The sequence below is a fragment of the Schistocerca gregaria genome, chromosome 1 (genome assembly GCF_023897955.1).
Source record: "Schistocerca gregaria isolate iqSchGreg1 chromosome 1, iqSchGreg1.2, whole genome shotgun sequence".
In the NCBI taxonomy this organism is placed as follows: Eukaryota; Metazoa; Arthropoda; class Insecta; order Orthoptera; family Acrididae; genus Schistocerca; species Schistocerca gregaria.
The window spans coordinates 11620950-11646005 of NC_064920.1; the positions used below are offsets into that span (position 1 = coordinate 11620950).

The 25056-nt window shown below is 41.0% G+C and overlaps 1 protein-coding gene across 4 annotated transcripts in view; it reads right to left on the reverse strand.

Annotated features, from left to right (window-relative positions):
• LOC126325221 (serine/threonine-protein phosphatase 2A 56 kDa regulatory subunit gamma isoform-like) overlaps nucleotides 1–25056 on the reverse strand; it is a 317252-nt gene that overhangs the window by 58280 nt on the left and 233916 nt on the right. For all 4 annotated transcript variants that reach the window (XM_049995158.1, XM_049995168.1, XM_049995181.1 and 1 more), the window contains one exon: nucleotides 11321–11451. In XM_049995158.1, coding sequence (XP_049851115.1) covers nucleotides 11321–11451 — 131 coding nt within the window. The remainder of the gene's footprint in view (nucleotides 1–11320; nucleotides 11452–25056) is intronic.

Sequence of the window (25056 nt, forward strand, 5' to 3'; positions counted from 1 at the left end):
GCACCACAATGTGTCACAAAGGGAATGTTGAGGATAATCATCTGTGGAAAGTATGTTAAAGAATATTTCCCCACATGGCTCACTTAATTGTTTTCACATTATGTAAGTTATCCCTGATAGCTTTTCCATAATATATTTGCTAATTGTCAGTTTCCTTGCCTGTAAGTCTGTTAACACCTCACAGTGGCTTTCCATCTTCCAATTTCTTAAACTTCATTTCTTTCTGCAGTTGGAGAAGTCTACCTCCCATTTGCTTTTGAACGTGATCCACTCATTCCAGTTTTTCAATTTTAGTTTATCAACCATTACGATTGGTCTCTGAAACAGCCTTAAAAGCACTGTAATTTTCATCACCTAGATACTTCACACACCTAACACCATATTGTTCAACTGACCTTCGGAATTCATGCCAGCTGCTTCCACCCCACCACTCGGCTCCTGGTAATTCTTGCTGCACACTTTATTGTATTCCTGCTGCCACTTTCTTCTTCACTGCCACTGTTGTTCTTTCCTGTGTCGCTCTGAGAGCAATCTTTGCTCTTTACTTCGAAGTTATGACAGATAATACACCATGAAGTGATGTATGGCCCCTCTTCATCCAGGTTCCATCACAAGAGACACACAGATCTGTCTTTACTACACAGTGTCCTTTGTCCCCTTCCATGTTAATATCTACAGCTTCCTCAACAGCTGCTTTCACGTCGTCCTTGCACTCAACTTCAGGAGCACTCATGAATGTTCTTTGTAATCACTGAATCTAGTGTCACTGTTGCAGGCCACAAAACAAATTTGTGCTTTCTCTGCCTACACCTCGAATGCTCTTTGACCCATAGTTACCATGTGGACATGAAATGTTAATCATATGGGCCAGTATTTCTAAGTCAGTTACCTACTGAAAAATTCATCTTTGGCACTGTACACACCATCACCAACTCTTTCACTAATTTTCTTATTCAGTGAACTCAGTGACGTTGCCAAAATTTGTTCTTCACACTTTGGAGCAGTAAATTTAAACTCTTATTTAAATTTCCTGTATCTTTTACATATGAAATTTGACACTCCCTCACCTTTTTTGAATATGTATCCACTTTATGACATTTCGAACAAACCAGGTTGACATGTGCAAAACTAGAAACTGAAATAAGTTTCTAGCACGTACAAGAAGCCAAGCTGTCAACAAAGGAACAAGCAAAGATAATCTCTCTCACAGCCTTCTAGATTCATCCAGTGTCTGTTTTGATTGTGTGAATGGAAAATTAACACACACAAAATTTCTAGCATACAGGAGTTGATCACAGCATAGAAAGACAGGATAAGGCAGGCACAGACACCAATACAAACTTTTAAAATGTATTTCAGGCCAAAATTCGATTGTGAAACTGTATTAAATTTTTCTTAAAGAATCATTCTAATCAATTATGCAATTAAAAAAATTAGAATTTTTTCGCAATTTTGTCCTACATCTGCCTGTAAGTATCTGTAAACATGGTAATCACAGCAGGGGTACAAGTCATTCACCTTGATTTACAGGCATACTTTCAGTCCAGACAGCTATTGTATTAACAGATATGCCCTAGATCATACCAATAAGCTGGGCTATTTACAATTACAGTACTGCAAATTTACTTCATTCCTAGACAAAACACACACTCGTTAGCAAAATAGTTTTTATTGATATGTGATGCATTTGACACCCTACGATGCACACTGGAAACTGTTCTTAAGTTACTACATTTGTTGAAAATATCCAGTGGATAATGGAAGGTCCACTTGCTGTAATCTACAACTATGTTTTAGTGAGCCTTTATTTGTCAACACTTAAATTAACACACAATCAATTTTTTCCATTAATGACTGACATGCTAAGATGATACAAAAATTTTGTCACACAATTTATAGATAGGTGCTTGTGTCAGATCATTACAAAGAGACATTATTCTTCAAATTTCATTCTGTCAATTTTCATGCCAAAAGAAATATGTCAAAAAAGTTGTGGCCATTAAAACATTCCTACCCATGCTGCTCCTCCCCCCCCCTCTTCCTCCCCCACCCTCTCAACTTACTATCAAAGTTCTTTCAATTGCCTCCATCCCCAATTTTTAGGTTCTCATTTGGATCATTTATTACACGTCTGTAGGGAATTTATAATTAGCAATAACCAAATTAACAAAATATTTTAAACAAATGCACCCATTGAAGACAGTGCCTGTCTGGTTAACAGTGTGAAGGACACCTCTCTGATTTATTACACGGTATTTTTGGCATGGAAACCACTTTCCAGTGATTCTGCAATACCAATAACACATCAATATACAAATATTTAAAAAGAGATTCCTATACTGAGAACCATATTAAACTTACTTTGAACACCGTGGATGATCTTACCTGGTGTTAAACGTATACAAGAAGTTCTCAACACTCCAGTGGTATAAAAGAAGACCAGACTCCGTGTATGACGTTGATCAAAATTTGACAACAGTTTGAAACTTCTCGGCTTGAAGCATCAAAAATGTAGACAAGCAGAACATACAGAGACAAGGCATAAGTTTAACCTTAATATATGCAAAGAATTAAGCACACAGTGAAAGAGAAAACTCCTCCCATTATTCACGGATGTTGGAAACACTGAAAAAGTGATGATAACTGCTGAATATAAGCACCAACTGCCTCACACAATCTCCGAGAATCAGATCCAAGCAAACCACTCCCCACGCCTCCCTGCCTCTCGTCAGCAGCTGCCAGGCAAGCAGCAAGAAGTGGTGGCAGCACTGACTGCAAGCTGAGGGCAGTGGCAGCAAGGGGAGAAGCAGTAAGAACGAGGGAGTAGGGAAGCAGCGCATGTACTCAGCTGCACCCAGCCAGCGACGGTGCATCACATCTCATTAAACAAACCCTTTCATCTACTGAGCCAAAAGCAAGATCTTTCCAGTGTTTTTTTTTCCAAATTTCCCTGATATTTCTTTAGTTTACCTGACACCATTTGAAATTCCCCGATTTCCATAACTTGTGGCAACACTGTGCAAGTACTACTTGAATCCAACAGGGCAAAAAAATATGCAAGAAACCCTGACTGAAAAGAAGAAAAAAGTCTATTTCACCAAGCTTTTCCACAAACATTCTTTGGCAATGAGGACACAGGTTAATTTTGACTTAAAACATACCATTTCATCATCAGACCAAGACACATTATCTCACCCTCTTAGGATCAATATTGTAATTGAAGAAAATTCAAGTGAGTGGAGGGGGGGGGGGGAAAATCACTAGACAGATTCGCTGGTCACTACCTCCTGAGGCAAATGTTTAGCTCCACTGATACACACGTATCGTAGTAAAAGTGATGACAGTAGCCTAGCTTTCGGACCTGTGAGCTGCAGGGAGAGGTGTGTAGGTGTGGCCTGGTATGCTGAAAAATAGACGGGTGAGGACGGGTTCCCATTTACGAAGTTCACGGAAGCCGGTATCGGATGTGAGTATGCGAGTCGCCCACGAAGTGTAACTAGCACCCAGGTATACTCACTTGTGTTGTGGAGCACATTCAGCTACTACATACTGACTGTTGCAAAGTTCATGGCCTTGGCTGAGGGAAGTATTGAGGCATTTGAGTCCCAGAGGTACTGGCTTATGAAGGAGGAGACTCAGGTTGTTTTTTTTTTTTTTAAAAAAAGTGGGAAATGTATTAGGAGGAGGGAGAACACAGGATACTGCTGGGATATTAGTTTGCAAATACGAGCTCTGGGATATTTGCAAAAGAGGAAAGCCTAGGAGAGGTTGTCAGTATTGAGGGATTTTGTGGTGGAGCAGATGCATTTGCTGCAGATGCCTAGGCTCCAGAGAAATGAGTGTCCAATGTGGAAGAGAAGGATGTGGGCTTCAGTGAGATTGAGATCGACACCAAGGAGTCTCACTTTAGTTTTGGAGAAAGGAGTTGAGTTGTTGCATTTAAGTGGAGGAATACTATTTCACTACAAGTCGAGACCACAAATGTCATCAAGAGAGTGACCCACCTTCAGGTAACTGATAAATACGGACTCAGCTCGATTAAGGTCTGGGGGTTTGGTAATATTTTCAGGAACAATTGGAGTGGTAATGTCAGTAACTGGGAATTCCTGGAATGCCGGGAGCAGACAATTTGGGAAAGAGACGTGGAGTCCTTTGGATCTGCGTTGTAACTATTTAAGACAAGGATCGATGTTTGATCTTTTAGTCTCAGGATGCAGTTAGTCGGTGAAGCTGTATTTCCAGTCGAGGTCAAATCTGGACAGTGAGTGTGACCAAACACAGAAATTTATTTGTGTGGTGGTCAAAACTCTAAATCACTAATTTTTATATAAATGAGTCATTCAGTTTCATGGAACCAAATAATGTCTTAATGGAATCAGCCACATAACACTACAATTGGAAAGAATGTATGTGTCTCAGGATTGGAGAGGGACCTGCACGAGAGTATAAGTATATAACGGTCAGTTCTGTGAAGTGTTGGGTCTTGATTAGGGTTATGGTTAGGTTTAGGTGGCATGTGTTCTGGGATTGGGAAGTAAGCAAAGAGTTGAGGTTGGGCTTGTTGGCTTGGAGGGGGCTTGGGGATTAAAGGCATTACTGTAGATAGTAGTTGTGGAAGATTGGGAGAGAAACATCTCTTCTGAGGTGTTTGTTAACACACTGGCAAATGCTAAGCAAGCATTGACCAGACTGGAATTTAAGGATGGATTGACAGAAGGGTTGCAACTAGAGATGGAGACTTTTAATAATGTGTCAGAGTAATACCAAAAGGTTGTTGATTCAATAGAGTGAGAGCAAATCTGCACAAGGAATGTAGGTACCCAGGTACATGGTTACCAGACATGGTGTGAACACTAAAAATATAAAGAGAGGGGCTTGAGCTCTTGCACCTGTAAAAGGGATGGGGGGGGGGGGGGGGGACGGGGGGGACATTTGAGCAAGGAGAAAGATATCAGTGTAATGACAAACAAGGTGCTGAAAGAATGCACAGAAAATAAGAAAAGGGACTGAATTTGCCTCACACCTGAATAGATTCTAGTAACATCTGATAACAGCATTGAGGGTCAAAACTGTTCATGTATAAGCTGAAAGTCTAACTGGTTTAAAGTTCTACCCAGAGAGAGCAGGGGGGGGGGGGGGGGGGGGGATTGTCATTAACTATACTGCCAAAAATCACTGAAAAACAAGGATAATACTGTGAGGAAATAGCTAAATGAAGAAAAGCAGTAGCCAAATAAGTAATGTTGCTGATATACGAGCAAAAATGACTGTCAAACAGAGAGAGAAAATAAACAAACAGCCTATTGCTCAAAACGAAAACTCATAATTAAACAATATTAGAATCATGAAACAAAGAGGAAAGGCATCTAAATAAAAAAAAATTCTCTATGAAGAAGAAAGGTGATTAAACAAGCAAAAAAGGCAGCCATCAAAGAAGGAGGGGATTGCTTAACTTACTGAAAACATTAAACCAAATAAAAATAATTACCAAATACAGAAAACAGTTCACCAAATAAATAACAAAGCACCAAGTAAACATAAACTATTGTTGGACTCACACAAAGATTTATGAAGAAACAAAAAAAGGCCCTAAACATTGAAACAGGATCACTAATTGGGGGAAAAAGCCTGCCGACGATTAAAGAAAAATTCCTGACGTAAGGCTATCACCAAATGATGAAAAAGATGTGCAACAAGAATTCGAAAAGAGAGGGAGAACAAAAATGACAGAAAAGCATACCAGGAATTTCTCACTTGCAGCAATTTCTCTCAATCCTTTCTGAAAAACACCAGCAAACCTTTAAGCCTTACACGAGCCCTGTCCTTGTATATCTGCTACCTGAAAGAAAACTATTTTTATCATCATTCTCCCTGTGGACAGGTACTCTTTGACAGTGAGGAATACCTGGCCAGGCAACCACAGCTCCACATCAACTACAACAGCACTACAAACAAATAATGTATAACATCTGATGAAGAGTTGCTTTGCGACTCGAAATGTGTAATGGAAAAATAAAGTATTTCTACCATGACATAAGGCTACTAGTTTCAGACGTTTCTCATAATCTTACAAAAATTGCTCTAAATAACCCCATTCTTTTCATGCAAACAGCTCTGAAAAGTCTGGACACCTCTCACAGGGATTCCCAAAATTGCTTCCATAAAATTCCTTATCCTAAGCTGACACAAACATCCCACAGACACATCGCCTTCCAGCCCAATGGCCACGTGAAAATTTTCATAAAGTATCATTTACTGCCACCCCAGACCAATTTCATCCTTGCCCATAGCTATTTCACTTTTGAGAGTCAGAACTAAAAACAAATATGAGAAGACGGGGGGAGGGGGGGTCTGCTATGGTAATCAGGATGGTCCCACCTTGCATCAATCATTTCATGTACTCCCCAAGGCCCAGAAGCTGGTACAGGTTTATAATGGACATCTCTGATGCCTGGACTCATGGAGTAGTAATATTCCTTCACTTTCTGCAACAGCTTAACTGCTTTTCCAAATGAATTCATCTGGTTCTTTTACAAAACCATAGCCATGTTTCTTGATTATGACCAACATTTAACAAGAGGCAACAATAACAGCATTTTTCTGTAACTATGCTGATTCATGGACATAAACTTTTCCCTCACAAGGAAATTTATTATATATGAAGTGCGTATATGTTCAAGAATTCTGCAACAAACTGATGTTAAGGATACTGGTCTTATTTTGCAGGCCCGTTCTCATACAAAGTAGTTGCCTGCACTTTTTTCTACTCACTTGGGACTTTGTGCTAGGCACGAGATTCACAATAAATGAAAGCTAGGTAAGAGACTAATGCAGTACAGTACTCTCTGTAAAACCCAACTAGGATTCCCTTCGGACCTGGGACTTTTTTGTAGCAACTCTTTCAGTTGCTTCTCTACACCAGGAATGCCTATTACTATGTCTGCCATACAAGACTCTATGCGATGGGCAAATGACGGTACATTTCTATGATCTTCCTGCATGAATGATTTCTTAAGTGTGAAATTTAAAACATCTTTCCTTTTACTATCTTCTACAACCACACCAGACTGGTCAACGAGTTACCGGATAGGATGTTACAACCTGATAATTTTATATAGGACCAGAATTTTCTCAGGTTCTCAGCAAGGTGTTTTTTACTAAGGTATGATGGTGGTAGATGCACCTACCTTTTTACAGCCACACGAATTTCTATTAACTTTTTCCTGTCATCATTTGCGTGTTCTCTTTTGAATCGTGAGTGCAACAGTCTTCGCTTCCACAGAGCTTTTTTTTTTTTTTTTTTTTGTTGTTGTGGTTTTCAGTCCTGAGACTGCTTTGATGCAGCTCTCCATGCTACTCTATCCTCTGCAAGCTGCTTCATCTCCCAGTACCTACTGCAACCTACGTCCTTCTGGATCTGCTTACTGTATTCATCTCTTGGTCTCCCTCTACGATTTTTACCCTCCACGGTGCCCTCAAATACTAAATTGGTGATCCCTTGATGCCTCAGAACATGTCCTACCAACCGATCCCTTCTTCTAGTCAAGTTGTGCCACAAACTACTCCTCAATTCTACTCCATACCTCATCATTAGTGTGATCTACCAATCTCGTCTTCAGCGTTCTTCTGTAGCACCACATTTCGAATGCTTCTATTCTCTTCTTGTCCAAACTATTTATTGTCCATGTTTCACTTCCATACATGGCTACACTCCATACAAATACTTTCAGAAATGACTTCCTGACACTTAAACCTATACTCGATGTTAACAAATTTCTCTTGTTCAGGAACCCTTTTCCTTGCCATTGCCAGTCTACATTTTATATCCTCTCTACTTCGACCATCCTCAGTTATTTTGCTCCCCAAATAGCAAAACTCCTTTACTACTTTGTCTCATTTCCTAATCTAATTCCCTCAGCATCACCCGACTTAATTCGACTACATTCCATTATCCTCGTTTTGCTTTTGTTGATGTTCATTTTATATCCTCCTTTCAAGACACTGTCCATTCCGTTCAATTGCTCTTCCAAGTCCTTTGCCGTCTAACAGAATCACAATGTCATCGGCGAACCTCAAACTTTTTACTACGTCTCCATGAATTTTAATACCTACTCCAAATTTTTCTTTTGTTTCCTTTACTGCTTGCTCAATATACAGATTGAATAACATCGGGGAGAGACTACAACCCTGTCTCACTCCCTTCCCAACCACTGCTTCCCTTTCATGTCCCTTTACTCTTATAACTGCCATCTGGTTTCTGTACAAATTGTAAATAGCCTTTCGCTCCCTGCATTTTACCCCTGCCACCTACAGAATTTGAAGGAGAGTATTCTAGTCAACATTGTCAAAAGCTTTCTCTAAGTCTACAAATGCTAGAAATGTAGGTTTGCCTTTCCTTAATCTTTCTTCTAAGATAAGTCGTAGGGTCAGTATTGCCTCACGTGTTCCAACATTTCTACGGAAACCAAACTGATCTTCCCCGAGGTCACTTTCTACTAGTTTTTCCATTTGTCTGTAAAGAATTCATGTTAGTATTTTGGAGCTGTGACTTATTAAACTGATAGTTCGGTAATTTTCACATCTGTCAACACCTGCATTCTTTGGGATTGGAATTATTATATTCTTCTTGAAGTCTGAGGGTATTTCGCCTGTCTCATACATCTTGCTCACCAGATGGTAGAGTTTTGTAAGAACTGGCTCTCCCGAGGCCGTCAGTAGTTCCAATAGAATGTTGTCTACTCCGGGGGCCTTGTTTCAACTCAGGTCTTTCAGTGCTCAGTCAAACTCTTCACGCAGTATCGTATCTCCCATTTCATCTTCATCTACATCCTCTTCCAATTCGATAATATTGTCCTCAAGTACATTGCCCTTGTATAGACCCTCTATATACTCCTTCCACCTTTCTGCTTTATTTTCTTTGCTTAGAACTGTGTTTCCATCTGAGCTCTTGATGTTCATACAAGTGGTTCTCTTTTCTCCAAATGTCTCTTTAATTTTCCTGTAGGCAGTATCTATCTTACCCCTAGTGAGGTAAGCCTCTACATCCTTACATTTGTCCTCTAGCCATCCCTGCTTAGCCATTTTGCACTTCCTGTCGATCTCATTTTTGAGACGCCTGTATTCCTTTTTGCCTGCTTCATTTACTGCATTTTTATATTTTCTCCTTTCATCAATTAAATTCAATATTTCTTCTGTCACCCAAGGATTTCTACTAGCCCTCGTCTTTTTACCTACTTGATTCTCTGCTGCCTTCACTACTTCCTCCCTCAAAGCTACCCATTCTTCTTCTACTGTATTTCTTTCCCCCATTCCTGTCAATTGCTCCCTTATGCTCTCCCTGAAACTCTGTACAACCTCTGGTTCTTTCAGTTTATCCAGGTCCCATCTCCTTAAATTCCCACCTTTTTGTAGTTTTTTCAGTTTTGATCCACATTTTTATTAAGCCACAATTACTTGTCACATACTTCTCCAAGGTGTGATTAACATTCCATTTAAACTTTACCCATAATTACTCTACTTCTAACACACTGGAACTAAATGATGTCCACTCATTGTCTAAGTGGGATACAATCAGTGCTTATCTGCTCTTCCTAGCAAAAATACTCTCCTTATTTTCTTGACTGATTTATGAATTGACATGTGGATAAAGTCAGGCCTGTTTGTAGCTACAAAGTCTCAAAATGTCCACTGCATACAGGCCAAAGCCGTATGGCCATGGAACTAACTTGTCATTCACAAGCCGCAGTCCAGCTGGTCACAACTGTGACTAAGGATGGGAGCCAGACCAGCCTTCCACAGATGAGGAACCGATCTGCCTGTTGCAAGGTATTAAACTCTGGTGCAGGGCACACGTGTCACTGGTGCTAGGCTGGCACAAGTACCGCCTTACTCGCTGTACACAGGGACCGCCATCCAGGCCTGCCTTCGTGTAGCTGTTGGATCTTTTGCCTTCATGTCATCAATTGACTGCAAGGATACCTAGTACACTGAAAATGATCCTAAGTGCAGCTTTACTTGTCGAGAGAGCTGAGGCTCTGGCAAATGTGCTGTGCCAGGCTGCAGTGATGCGCAACCTCCTAGGGGCCGCAGCACTGATCACAGGCAACGTCAAGGCCCGCACTCGTCAAGTTCCTTGGCAGGCACCGATGTGCCATATCTCATTTTCAAGCGGCACAGACTCCGCACAGTCACTGCTAGACAGAGTTGTGAAGAAGGCAGAGTGATTTTAAAACTTTCGCCAATAAATGATGTTTCATTAGTGGCCCGGCCCTTCACAGGATCACTCACCCCACTCTTTGCTCCACCTCCTGATAACATGACCACGGCTCCGCTAGTAACACTACTTTCCACTCTGCCCTTATTTTCTGAATTGAAGCTGGTTCCGTGCTTACCAATGTACCATCTCTGACCACCTCCCTCTCCCCCCCCCCCCCCCCGCCCCCCCCCCCCTCTTAATCTCTCCTCATAATTTCTTTTTAGCCTTCCCCAACATATTCCACTCTCTCTTCTCCAACAAACGAACTATTAGTGCCAAAAGAGAGTTAAGGTGTTCTTTTTATTCTTACAATCATTGCTGTGTGTGTATATTAGCAGTCCTATAAAATTCACCTCCTATCGGTAAGTACTGGCCAACCATTCTATCTTATAATTTATTACTTTTTCCCAACTGAATTTTCCTTTCATGCAGCTAATTGTTTCAACACACCAATTCTGAAATTTTTGCTTCAGAGATGTAGAAAGTGAAAATAGGCCTTCCCCATTATCAGACTTGGGTCAAAATGCACAAAGAGGTCTGCGATGGTCCCGGCAAAACAAACTACGCAGATAGTAGAACCGATGGAAAGAAAACAGGACTCTACATTAGAAGCAAAAGAAAACAACATATAGAAGATAAAAAATATCTTCAAGTGCAAAATGCATACTTTTTCCCTCACTACAATCCACCATAAGAATATCTTCAAATATAAACAACAAACGGCTTTCAAAACTACATTTTGTATTTACTTTAATCCATAAAGGTGTTAAGGAAAATATTTTTACTGCATAGACAACATCCTTTTCACGAACAGGAAAATCCTAAAGTGATCAATGTTTGCCTTGCACAAATAATTTAACAAACCTTTCAATCAGATCAAACATGAATTCACAATTTACTAAGAAGTTTGCATTGCACCATGCAAGAGATGAAGAAAGTAATTTCTTTCAACAATATAAATGAAACAGTCCTCCAAACTTAAGAATCTACAGAAAATATATGTAACGACAAAGAATTTTAATGAGGTAGAACATGGTTGTCTCATAAGGACAATCTTTCTTTTACCTGTAAAATATGTTGTTTATTTGCTTCCTTATGTATGAGCGAAGTCCAAGAAATTTTCCATAAATTCTATGCAAAGTTGTCTTCAGAAAGTCTCTCTCTCTAGGATCTTCGGAATCAAATAATTCCAACAACTGTAAAAGTTAAAATGTAATTCAACAAGGGACACAAAAAATATGTTTTGGATGTTCTGTCATTCATGACTAATGTATCTCAACATAAATACATATGATCATTTTCCTCTCACACACACACACACACACTCACACGCAAGAAGGGGTGGCTTTTCGAAAATGGAACTTATTTTCACTAAAAGTATAAGTTGCTATACACACTCTTCACAGACAGACCATTACAACCACAAATAGCATCTGTACAGAAAAAGTTTCATTGTAATGTATTCTCCATGATATTCAAGTGCAATAAAAAACTTTCCATCAAACTTATTTTACGCATTGTATCTTAAATTTTATACTGTTTTATACAGTTACAAACAGAGCCCCATTCCAGTTATGCAGCAGGTTACAGTCAGCAGTACACCAGATATTACTCACACACATAGCAAAGTTAAGCTTGAGCGACACGCCACAAAGTGAACAACATTGCAAGTGCACGATCAATCCTCATAATTTCCTGCCTGCAAGATAGGACAAGTGTGATGGAGACACTACTTATCTTGCTGTTAGGTAGTCAAGTGGCATGTGGCAAAAAAGTTCCCAGACCTATGGCAGAAACTACAGTCACCAAGTTGCCACAGTGCGCATTATAGCGTCATTGGCCCATTGTGTTCTGGGACTGCAAACTATAGTGTGATGACTTCCAAGAAGGCCTGCCACATGAGAAAAGAAGCGGGTACAATCCTCTAATAGTATGTTCATACACACTTCCACACTCAATAAATATAATTTTCTAATGGCAAGCTATCTGCACAAGCTGCATATACTGTCAACTTCTGAATATCTCACCATTATTTGTGCTGCATTATACAGCCCTACCACCTCGGCTGTATGGATTACCCAAGATCCATAAGAACAACGTTCCACTGAGACAAATCATTAGCACTCCTGGCTCACCGATATATAAACTGGCAAAACACTTGGCCCCTCTGCTCCAGCCACATGTGGGGAAGACCGACACATACATAAAGGACTCAGGGCATTTCATCGAGAAGCTGAAGAAACAAACTTGCACCAAACGACATCTCTGTCAACTTTGAGGTTGTTTCGTTGTTTAGGAAAGTGCCACTCAGTGACACTCTAGAGCACATCGGTTCCATTTTCCCTGCAAGACATCAAAAAGCTCTTCCATGCATGTCTCACCAGAAGCTATTCACGTGGAATGGCGATTTCTATGAACAGCTGGAAGGCGTCGCCATGGGTAGTCCTCTTAGTCCAGTGGTGGCCAACTTTTTCATGGAACAATTCGAAGCACAGGTACTGGACTTGGCGACTTGCAAACCTAAGGTGTGGTACAGGTACGTCGATGAAACTTTCATGGTGTGGAGCCATGGTGACTTCCTAAGACACTTGAACAGCCTCCATGCCAACATAGAAGTAGAAAAGGACAAGAAACTGCCATTTCTAGATGTGCTGGTCACAAGGGCCGGCGAAAACCTGGGACACAGCGTGTAAAAAAATCCAACACACACGGACCGATACCTGCACAAACACCAAACCACCACACGAGCCATAAAAGAGGCATGATTAATACGCTTTTAACGAGAGCAGGACAAATATGTTAGCCGCAGCGCCTCAGACAAGAAATGAAACACCTGGAAAGGCTTCTAAGGAGCAACGAGTACTCCACAAATTATATTAGAAGTGTAACAGAGCCAAACACTCGGTGAAGTAAGGAATCAGAAACAGAAATGTCGGGTACAGCCTTTCTGCCATATATTCCCAGAGTGACAGACAGAATCGGCCGTATATTGAGCAAACATGGAATAAAGATGATTTTCAAACAGACAAAGAAGATCAAAGAGCGTCTTAGATTGGCGAAGGAGAAAAGGGCCTCTCTTGCAATGCCGAGAATATACCGTATACCATGCAGATGCGGAACAGTTTATGATGGAATGACTGGATGATCAATTAACACCAGGATCAAAGAGCATACGCGACATTGCAGATTGGGGCAGGTGGAGAAGTCGGCCGTGGCAGAGCACGCACTAAGTGAGACTGACCACGTAATAAAATTCGCAGACACCGAAGTTCTGGCTGTAGAAAAGCACTATCACACACGATTGTTTAGAGACACTGTAGAAATACAAAAAAACATGAACAGTTTCAACAAGAAAGAGGAAACTCTTAAGGTAAACGGATCCTGGATTCCCGTACTGCAGCGAATGACCATCGCAGGTAGCAAGAGGAGAACCACACCTGAAATGACTGTGGAGAAGCCCTCGGACATTGGCGTGCCAGTCTGCAGCTGCGAGCTCGGCTCCAGTTCACCACCGGCAACGGAGGGTGAAGCTTTGACAATGCCAGCCACTCGTGCAGGTAAAACGTCAGCCGAAGAGCCCGCGACAGGAGCCAATAGGCAGTTTGTTAACAAGTGGCCACGAAAGCCTTAACAATTTTTTAAATTACAATAATGAACTCTCTCATTGCTTCTTGTAAAGTATATAGTCAACTTACACAAAGACTTAAAAATATTCTGGTAATATGGGTCTCACTTTGTGGCTCTATAATGCCTAGGTATGATTATTTGTGTGTGAAACTGTCATATTATAAATGTATAATGGTTTCAAAAGGCAACCAAGCACAATGTTTCCAGACAACACAGGGAAATCTGTGGTAACATCATCAGATGAAATTTATATTTGCATTTGGAGATAAAAGATGAGTGTTGAGTCAGGAAGGTAAGGTGGGAAGCTGTCAATTACATTATCTTAAATGGAGCACAAAGAAATAGTGAAAAAAGCAAAAAAGATAAAGCTTTATAGTGATATACAGGAAATGAACTTAAAGGAGTATCATAGAAAGGGAGGAGATAGGATATATACTGCAAGAAGAATTTGACAGGTCTTTTAAAGGTCTATGTCGAAACAAGATTCCTGCAGCAGACTAGATTCTATCAGAAGTTTTTATATTCTTGGGGAGAGAGCCATGACAAAACTGTTCCACCTGTTGGGAAAAATACCTGACAAGCAAAATGCCTTCAGCCTTCACGAAGAATATAATAATCCCAAATCCAAGAATGGTAGGTGCTGAGAGATGTGAAGTTAACTCATGGTTGCCAAATACTGAAATGAATTATTTCCAGAAAATTCGAAAAACTGCAGAAGCTGACCTCAGGGAAGACCAGTTTGATGCAGGACAAATATAGGAACACGTGAGGCTATACTGACTCCATGATTCATCCTAGAAGACAGGGTGACAGAAGGGAAACCTATATTTATAGCATTTGTAAATTTAGAGAAAACTTTTGAGAATGTTGACTGGACTACATTCTTTGCAATTTTGAAGAATGAGCACTTAAGGAAGGTAGTATGGAAGTTGAATAGTCAACCTTGCTTAACTTGGAGAATTTTAGCTCATCAATAAATGATGACCACGTGTAGAACACTAGTGTGACCCATTCTTGAGTGTTTGGGATCCTCATCAAGTTGGATTGAAGAAAGACATCAAAAGACGTGCCGCTAGATTTGTTACTGGTACGTTCTATTCATACTTACATATTAGGGAGGTGCTTTGTGAACTCAAATAGGAATCCCTGGAAAGAAGCAAACATCCATTTTGCGAAAAACTATTGAGATAATTTATGGAACCGGTTTTTATGGCTGACTGCAGATCTATCCTACTGTTCATTTTGCATAAGGACCGTAAAGATACGAGAAATTAAGGCTCATACGGAAACATGTAGACAGTTGTTTTTCCCTCGTTCCGTTTGTGAGTGGAATAGGAAAAGAAACAGCTAGTAGTGATACACGGTTACTTATTCATCAATACTCATGTTGTCCCCTTAAAAATAATCCCCCTCAGATGCAATACACTTGGGCCAAAGCTTCTTCCAATACTCTAAGCACTTTTTTGTACAGCCTTGAGTACTTCCAGTGATGCAGTTTTTATTTTCTCAACTGTTGAAAATCTTTGTCCTTTCATAGGTCTCTTCAGTTTTGGGAACAAAAGAGTCACATGGGGGGCTGAAGCATAACTGTCATGATGTTTCCGGACAAAAAATCTGTCACAAGCAACGAGGAATGAGCAGGTACACTGTCATGATGCAAAAGTCATGAATTGTTTTTCCACAATTCCAGACTTTTGTGCAAAATGCTTCTCGCAAATGGCACATAATGTCAACATAATACTACTTATTGACTGTACAATCTTAAGGCAGAAATTCACAATGCACTATGCCACGGTAACTTGAAAACACAGTAAGCAAAATTTTGACATTTGATCAAAAATTCATGTGCTTTTTTTTTTTGTCTTAGCCCTCCTGGATGCTTCCATTGGGCTGACTGGGCTTTGGTTTTGATTTCATAACAATAGACCCACGTTTCATTACCAGTTTTGAGCAAATCAGGATCGTCACTGACGTAATTCAAGAGCTCCAGAGCTATACTCATGTGACAGTTCTTCTGATCAAAATTGTGAAGTTTTGGAACAAACTTCACTAACAGGACTCATGTCCCAAACATGCAAACAAATTTCATGACACGAGCTGACAGATGTGATAATATCCTCAGCAACTTCCCTGTATTTGATGACTTTCCAAAACAATTTTCTTCACAGCTTTGACATTATCATCTGTTGTTGATGCACTGGGGCATTCAGACCAAAGTTTGTCATTGGCATCTTCTCGGCCACCTTGGAAGAGCTTGTAACACTTGTAAACTTCTTATTGCCCTCCCCCCCTTTTTTTCACTTAAGAAAAGACTGTATGCCACTGTCAACTTTTCAAGTGTTTTAGAGAACTTGATTCAACTTTTCACACAAAACTTGCTCCATTTTTATATAATAGAAAATTGCCAAGCACTCTAAAACATGTCTAACTTTTCTATCTGCCAAAAACAAACTAGGTATGCTACTCAGCCAGTTGCAGAAATGACTGTGGACAATGTGGCCTATTCTACACCTTGTTTTAGATCTATGTAACAATGCTGTGCTGAGTATATTTATTGTTTTGACGATGCCATTATAGCCTTATCAAATCAGGACATGGTGTAGAACATACCTGAAGATGGTGTCACTACTGACCGAAACCAGTCATCATCAAAGGAAATGATATTGCAATCAAAGACTGGAATAAAAAAACATTTGACAGTTATAACAGGTGACGAAACATCAGTATACGGGTATGACATTGAAATCAAAGCCCAACTGCCCCAATGGAAACTGACTGAAAAACAAACACTGGGAAAAAAAAAAAAATTCAAGAATTTCTATCACATGTGAACTTTTACTCACTGTTTGCTTTGACTACAAAATAAATAAATTTTGTTTGTTTCTGCACTAGTGACAAAATTTATGAAACAGGCATTTGTGGGTGACTGCAGATTGATTCTACTGATCTCATATATATATTGGGGGGGGGGGGGGGGGGGGGAGAGGACTTTGTGTTGCCTCAAAAAATCTCCTTACTTTCTGATCACACCTTGTACAGTGATGAAAAAATATTATGAAAGCTAATCTGTGCAAACCTGTAACTTGACCTTAATTTTAACACACTCAGAAGTTAACTTTAAGTTAATTTTATTAATGATCAATTACTTGGTAATAACAAAATTGTCTGTTATTAAATTTGGCCGCATGAGCACATGCAGCTACAGTAAGGAAATTGAGACAGCCATGTACATTGTAATTATTTTATTCTATCTGCTATTTTTATTTTTCATCTTTTAGTATGTGGTGATATTTAGATTTTTTAAGTTTCTTAAAATAATGTATGTGGTGTGTAGATTTGAAAGGTCAAAGACTGACCAGCATGAAAAGGTGTGTCTCTGGATGTTTATTATTTATACAGTTCAAATGGCTCTGACCACTATGGGGTTTAACTTCTAAGGTCATCAGTCCCCTAGAGCTTAGAACTACTTAAACCTAGCTAACCTAAGAACATCACACACAGCCATGCCCGAGGCAGGATTCGAACCTGCGACCGTAGCGGTCGTGCGCTTCCAGACTCTACGAATAGTTTGGGAAAACTTGAAAAAAAAAAAAATTAAAAAGGCAAAAAATAAATAAAATAAAATATTATATCTGTGATTTAATGTATAATTGTGACAAGGAAACCAAGAAGAATGAGTGTAAGTTTAATGATTTGCAGCAATACAACTCTCAAACAAATGGGAAATTCTGTGAACAACTCCCCCAGACTGTGGCTCAAATACGTCTTCGAAATATCCTTTCTGCCAGGGGTGCTAACCCTGAAAGTTATGCAGGAAAACTTCTGTGGAGCTTGCTAAGTAGGATATGAGGTACTGATGGGAGTATTAGTCACGAGTCATGCTCTGTTACCTCTGTTGATAGAGCACTTGCCTACAAAAGGCACAGGTCCTGGGTTTGAGTCTTGGTCCAGCACACAGTTTTAATCTGCCTGGAAGTCTCAAATGGGATGAGTTTCCACTGTTATACAGAAGAAAACCATGGGTGGTAAACACTAAGCAGGAAATACATATCTTGAGTATGAAGATGGCAATAATTCTAACAGTTATCAATGGCTGTTAAAAAACACTCACAAATATACTAATCACATGGAGTACAAAAGAAAAATTAGAAAAGAAAGAGAAAGTGGGCTGGACATCCAAAAAGAATGGGACATGTAAGAATGTTAACAACTATAAAGGATTACACACCAAAAGGAAAACAAGACCCTGGAAGATGAAAAAAGGATGAAAACCCAAACAGGCAGCACATACAATATAATAGGAAGTGGAGGAGGAAGAGCAGGAGGAGAACAACAATGGATCACCAGTGTCCCTTATCAGCAAAAAGAACACAAGAACCAGTAGACAGAGGCAAGGAAGCTTGCTCACAGCCAGAAAATCAAAGCTTTCTGGTCTAAGACAAACAGAAGGTCCGTGTAAAGAGTCAAAATGAGTGTCATTGTCCTAAGTGGACTCGAAGAAGAAAAAGAAGAAGAAGATGATGATGATAATGATGCTGATGAATAAGAATTAACAACTGCTTATTTAATGAAACAGGAACAGGCAAAAATTCATTTCAGCTGGAAAAAGGACTATGGAAATCACGAATGTGTACATACGCAAAGGTTACATAGAGAATGACCACTACCTCTCACAAATCAAAATCAGCTTCACATCTAATTACAAAGCATATCTGACACCCAGAACATGATGCACTGATCCAAAGCACTTAAAATAAAATGTACTGGAATTTATAGTCACTGCAGATAAACATAAAACTATATATATTGCACTTCTAGAGATCATCCAACAATGTAAACACAGATAGTGGATCCAAGAATGTGATGGGAGTGCCAGAATCCACAGTCGAGTCTCAGAAAATTGGCATAGTACCGAGGTCCAAAAAGCTGGCAGAACTTATTTAAAAATAGTGAAGACACCATCCAAAAAACAATTAATTGAATTAAATGCAGACCACTCCAATAGAGTAGAGGAAATTTACAATGGTTTCAGAGTTGAAAATACATGAAATGTCTACAACACTTTTATGGAAAACTACCAAAATACGAACCATCGAGTATTTGTTTCCACCATCCAGAAAGAACACTCAACGGAAACACAAAAGCTAACTGTTATGTTGTGAAACATTACTGAAATTTGACAAATGCATTCCAAACCACGACTCTTCTCCAAACACACATGAAAAGGTAGTAAATTCACATTAAACTTCAAAACCAAAAAGTAAAGAAGAAGGCAGTGTAATTGAGGCATTTATCTTTGGCCAGTTGCCTACGAAGTACCTTCCTGTGTTGGCTCTACCAGATCAGAGCAGTGGGTGCCATACAGGGCAGGTGAGCAGCAGGCTGGCTTTCAGCAAGGCCGACCTTTTACAGACAAGGTCCCACAGCTCAAGCTGGTACTACAGCACCACCAGCCAATGATCATATTTGTATATTTTAAAAGTCCCTATGACAGCACCACCCTGTTTAATGTGCTACATGAATATCACGCAGATAATTAAACAACAAATTAAACCTAACAAAAACAGGTGTAAGGCAATGTGACTGGTTATCTCCTCTCCTCCTTTTAGGTCTGGTATAGGATAAATTCATCAAAGCTTGGTAGAAACGTATACCTCTCATACATACGGCAACAAAAAATAAAAGGTTCCATATCAAATTCCGGTCTTTGCTGAAGACCTACCAGTGAAGCTAACATAACCTAGCGTCCAATCACGCACCCGCACAACAATACAGCAGCACCACTCACTTTCAAAACTCCAACTGCTTAAACACAACTATTGGGAACACTGGTAATGGTAGTGTGAGAAATAAAAGTCATGAAGCCTACACCATCACTTAGAACACCTATAACAAGAAATCTCTTTCTTCTGAAGCCAAGCTATACCCATATCAAACAGCCATTCTTCCAGAAACACACTGTACAATTGAGATATCATTGACCATGAATGTCAACACTACACAGAAAATCCATTGGCAGGTACTGTGGAAAATATTAAGACAAGTCTGTATCTTGATGTACTGAAATTCAGGAGAATTTTTTTATCTGATAGATTGATTTTGTTTAATTGCATGGAAAAGACATGAATTTATACCAACATACATCAGGTACGAACAATTCACAATTAACTGAGAAAACTTTCACATCATAAACAAAACTCAAAAAAACTGAAGTACCGTGCCTATCAAATACACAAAAGGATCTCAAGGTAGCTGCTGTTGACCCTATGGATACAGATATGTTGCACACTCTTCATGTCTGAACCAGTAACAGAAATAAAACAATGGAAAATCCATGATGGAATGTAACAATATTATGGAAGGAAAGTTGCTACTCACCATATAGCAGAGATGCAAGACTGTCACAAATAAGGTTTGGCTAGCATGGCTTTTGTTGAAACTAGATCAAAACACACACACACACACACACACACACACACACACACACACACACGCACGCACGCAGTCTCCGGCAACTGAAGCCCCTCTGCAAGTAGCAGCACCGGTGCCTGATGGGAGTAGCGAGTGGGTGGAGTTAAGGAAGAGCTTGGGGGCAGAGAGGGGGAAGCATAGTATGGTGGTGGAGGACAGTTAAGTGCTGCTGCGGAGTGCACAGGGTTGAGATGGAGAGAGGGTAGCGCAGCAAGGTGCAATTGGGAGGTTAGACAGAGGGCAGAGGAGTGCTGAGTGGGGTGGCATAGGTGGGTGGGGGGGCTAATAGAAAAGAAGAGCAGTAAAGTAGTAGACTGAGGGTGGTGTAGTGCTGGAATAGGAACAGGGAAGAGGCTGGATGGGTGAGGACAATGACTAATGAAAGTTGAGGCCAGGAGGGTTACAGGAACGTAGGATATATTGCAAGGAGAATTCCCACCTGTGCAATTCAGAGCAGCTGGTGTTGGTAGGCAGGATCCATATGGTACAGGTGGTGAAGCAGTCACTGAAATGAAGGATGTTGTGTTGGACAGTGTGCTCTGCAACAGGGTGCTCCACTTGTTTCTTGGCAACAATTTGTCAGTCGCTATTCATGCCGGCAGACAGCCTGTTGGTTGTCATACCCACATAGAATAGGCACAGCGGTTGCGGCTCAGCTTGTAGACCACATAACTGGTTTCACAAGTAGCCTTGCCTTTGGTGGAATACATGATGTTTGTTACTGGATTGGAGCAGGGGGTGCTGGGAGGATGTATGGGACAGGTTTTGCATCTAGGTACTACAGCACCACCAGTCAATATCGGCAGTGATCACATTTGTAGATTTTTAAAAGCCCCTATGATAGCACCACCCTATTTAATGTGCTAAATGAATATCAGGCAGATAATTAAACAACAAACTAAGCCTAACAAAAACAGGTGTAAGGTTTGTCAAAAACCCATAAGGTAGAGGGTTGGAAGCTGGGGTTGCACAGTGATGGACAACTGTAACTTCGGTGGACGGCAAAATACTACTGTGGAAGGGGTGGGAAGGAGAGTGGACAAGACATTTCTCATTTCAGGACATGTTGAGATGTAGTCAAAACCCTGACAGGGAATGTACTTCAGTTGATCCAGACCTGGGTGGTACTAAAGTTATGATGGGAATGCTCTTCTGTGGCCAGACTGTGACACTTTGGGAGGTGGTGGGAGACTGGAAAGATAAGGCACAGGAGATTTATTTTTGTACACGGTTGGGACGGTAATTACAGTCCGTGTAGGCTTCAGTGAGACCCTCCCTATATTTCGAAACATTTCTCATTTCAGGACATGTTGAGATGTAGTCAAAACCCTGACAGGGAATGTACTTCAGTTGATCCAGACCTGGGTGGTACTAAAGTTACGATGGGAATGCTCCTCTGTGGCCAGACAGTGACACTTTGGGAGGTGGTGGGAGACTGGAAAGATAAGGCACAGGAGATTTATTTTTGTACACGGTTGGGACGGTAATTACAGTCCGTGTAGGCTTCAGTGAGACCCTCCCTATATTTCGAAACATTTCTCATTTCAGGACATGTTGAGATGTAGTCAAAACCCTGACAGGGAATGTACTTCAGTTGATCCAGACCTGGGTGGTACTAAAGTTACGATGGGAATGCTCCTCTGTGGCCAGACAGTGACACTTTGGGAGGTGGTGGGAGACTGGAAAGATAAGGCACAGGAGATTTATTTTTGTACATGGTTGGGAGGGTAATTACAGTCCGTGTAGGCTTCAGTGAGACCCTCCCTATATTTCGAGAGGAACCGCTCGTCAATGGTCTCGACAACGCACAACAAACTGCTACAAGATCAAACTGATTGCTGGTGCAGCATCTATGTCCGTATTACTCCCAGTGATAATATTAATCCTATACCTTCAAATCACTTTCCCTGCATCACACTCCCATATTTCCGAGTGTTATTTTCCGCATGTTTCCAGTCCCACACAATACTGTATCTCATCCTATGAACCCTTCCCCACCCCATCACTCTTTCTCTGTACTATCACAGTTTGCATCCACTAATGCTACATCATCCAGTCATGTCTACCGTCCCCCCTTCACACTGATCCACCCTCAGACCTACTACCCATAGTAATTTATTTTTTGTTATTTATATCTCTTCTTTGATCACACTGACTAGATGCTAGTTTTCGCCTTTTGCTATCGTTGACACCTTCAGAGACCATCTTGTTTTCCCCTTTTGCATCCCTTTCAACCCACTTGAGATTTTTCCAACATATTGACTGTATTTCCGTGAATTTTTTTCGGACGCAAACCTCTTTGCAGTACCTTCTCTCCATCCACAAAATTCTCCTGCCAAGCAATCCCAAACTCCTGGAATCCATAACACACATTGAAACTCTTGCCCTTCAGCAACTAGAGCAACATGCACAACACCACCTCAAGCAACTCTCCACCCTGCTCATTTCCTACTCCTGCCTTGGAGCACCACTGTCCACCACCTCTATAACCAACTCCAACCCCCCCCCCCCTCCCACATCACCTCACAGCTCACAAACCCTGTCTTGCAGACCTACTACATTTACCCTACCCTTCAAAACTCCCTCCTACCACCACACAGAATTGAGAACCTCAACTAACCCAAAACATAGTCACGAACCTTTCCTCCAGAAGCCTTAGCACCACAGAAATATTAGTCCTTCCCAAAGGTCTCACCTCTTGCCCCCATCCAAAATTCAACCATGCATGAATTGTTGAAGACCTTCTGTCCTTCTCCCAGTCCCTAAAGTGGACGCTTTTTCACCACCACCCTACCAACCAGACTCAACCAAAGAACCCTGCCTGACTCTGTTCACTATTCCACCTGATCGTGATCCACCCCAACTGCTCCCAAATCTCCCCCTGTTAACTTTCCTGACTCTTAACCTCAAACCTTGCCTCATCATCATTTCCCAAACCCCTCAACATGCAAACTAACCTTACACACGCAAAAACAACAACACTCTACCATCTAACAACTGATCCTAGCCTTATAGTTCTACCTGTGGACAAAGACTGCGCCACTAATGTTCTGAACCACACGGATTATTCAGCAGAAGGACTCCACCATTCCAGAAATCCAGCAGGACCTCCAATCACTTCTCAAGTCCTTAGGCCCACCCCAGAACCTCTCCCCAGAGTCCATCCCTCTGCTCACCCTTACCATTCCCCGCACTCCTATCTTCTACGTGCTTCCTAAAGTCCATAAACCCAACCATCCAGGATGACCCACTGTGACTGGTTACTGGTTACTGTGCCCCTACTGAGAGTATCTCTGCTCACATAAACCAACACATTCAGGATACTATCCAGAACGTACTCCTATATGAAATATAGAAACCACTTCCTCCACCTACTCTCTGCAGTTCCTTCCCCTTTACCCCACAGCACCCTGCTTGTCACTATTGATGCCACCTCCCTTTTCACTAATATCCCTAATGCCCATGGCCTTACCACTACTGAACACTACCTTTCCCAACGGCTCATAGATTCCAAAGCAACAACCTCCTTCCTAGTCATCATGACCTACTACACCCTCACCCACAGTTATAACTCCTTTGGAGGCATTACATACAAACAAATTCGAGATATGGCTATGGGCACCTGCATGGCACCACCCTATACCAACATATTCATGAGCCATCTAAAGGAATCCCTCCCACTCACCCAGAATCCTGAACCCCTCACCGGGTTCAGATTCACTGATATCTTCATGATCTCTATCGAGAGCAAGGACAACCTATCCACATTTCTCCAGAACACCAACAGCTTCTTCCCCATTTGCTTCACCTGGTCCTATTCAACCAAACAAGCCACCTTCCTAATGTCGACCTCCACCTCAAAGATGGCTACATCAGTACCTCTCCCCATATCAAACCTACTAACCACTAGCAATACCTGCAATTTGACTGCACCACCCGTTCCATACCAACTAGTCCCATCCATATGGCGTAATTGCCAGTGGTCGTCCCATCTGCAGTGATGAGTGGTCCCTCTCTAAATATACCAAGGGTCTCATTGAAGGCTTCGCTGACCGTCATCATCCTCCCAACCTTGTAAAAAAAAAACAAATATCTGGTGCTTTATCTTTCCAGTCCCCTACTACCTCTGCCTCGCCACAGAGGAGAATTCCCGTAATAACTTGGTACCATCCAGGACTGGAGCAACTGAATTACATTCTCCATCAGGGTTTTGACTATCTTTCACCGTGCCCCGAGTGAGGTAACGAGCATTTCTCTCTCATTTAAGTTGATGGCCGAAAGAGAGAAACTTCCAAGAATTGTGAAACGAAGCCTGTCGTCCAGGACCCCGTCCACAAAGAGCACAGATTCTCCACAAGATAGGAAAATTCACAGGCGTCTATCCTGCTGAATGAGACCAGGCTCATCAGGCCTATGTGCTGTATTGTGCAAGTGAGACAGACAAGGACCTGCATCATAGGGGAAACTCCATAGGAGCTATTTGTGCCCAGGGAGGCATAGTAGTGTTTAAATACGGTGGACCTAAGATCAGCCATAAAGGGAAACATTTGTGAAAACTACTTAATTCTGTAGTAATTCAGGGACTGAAGCCACAGTAATTTTAGTCTACCATCTTTCTTAAATTTTCAAGGTGACCCCAATAAAACTTGAATATTAATCATATCTATAATAGTTTAGGATTTACTGTTAAAGTGAAATTAACA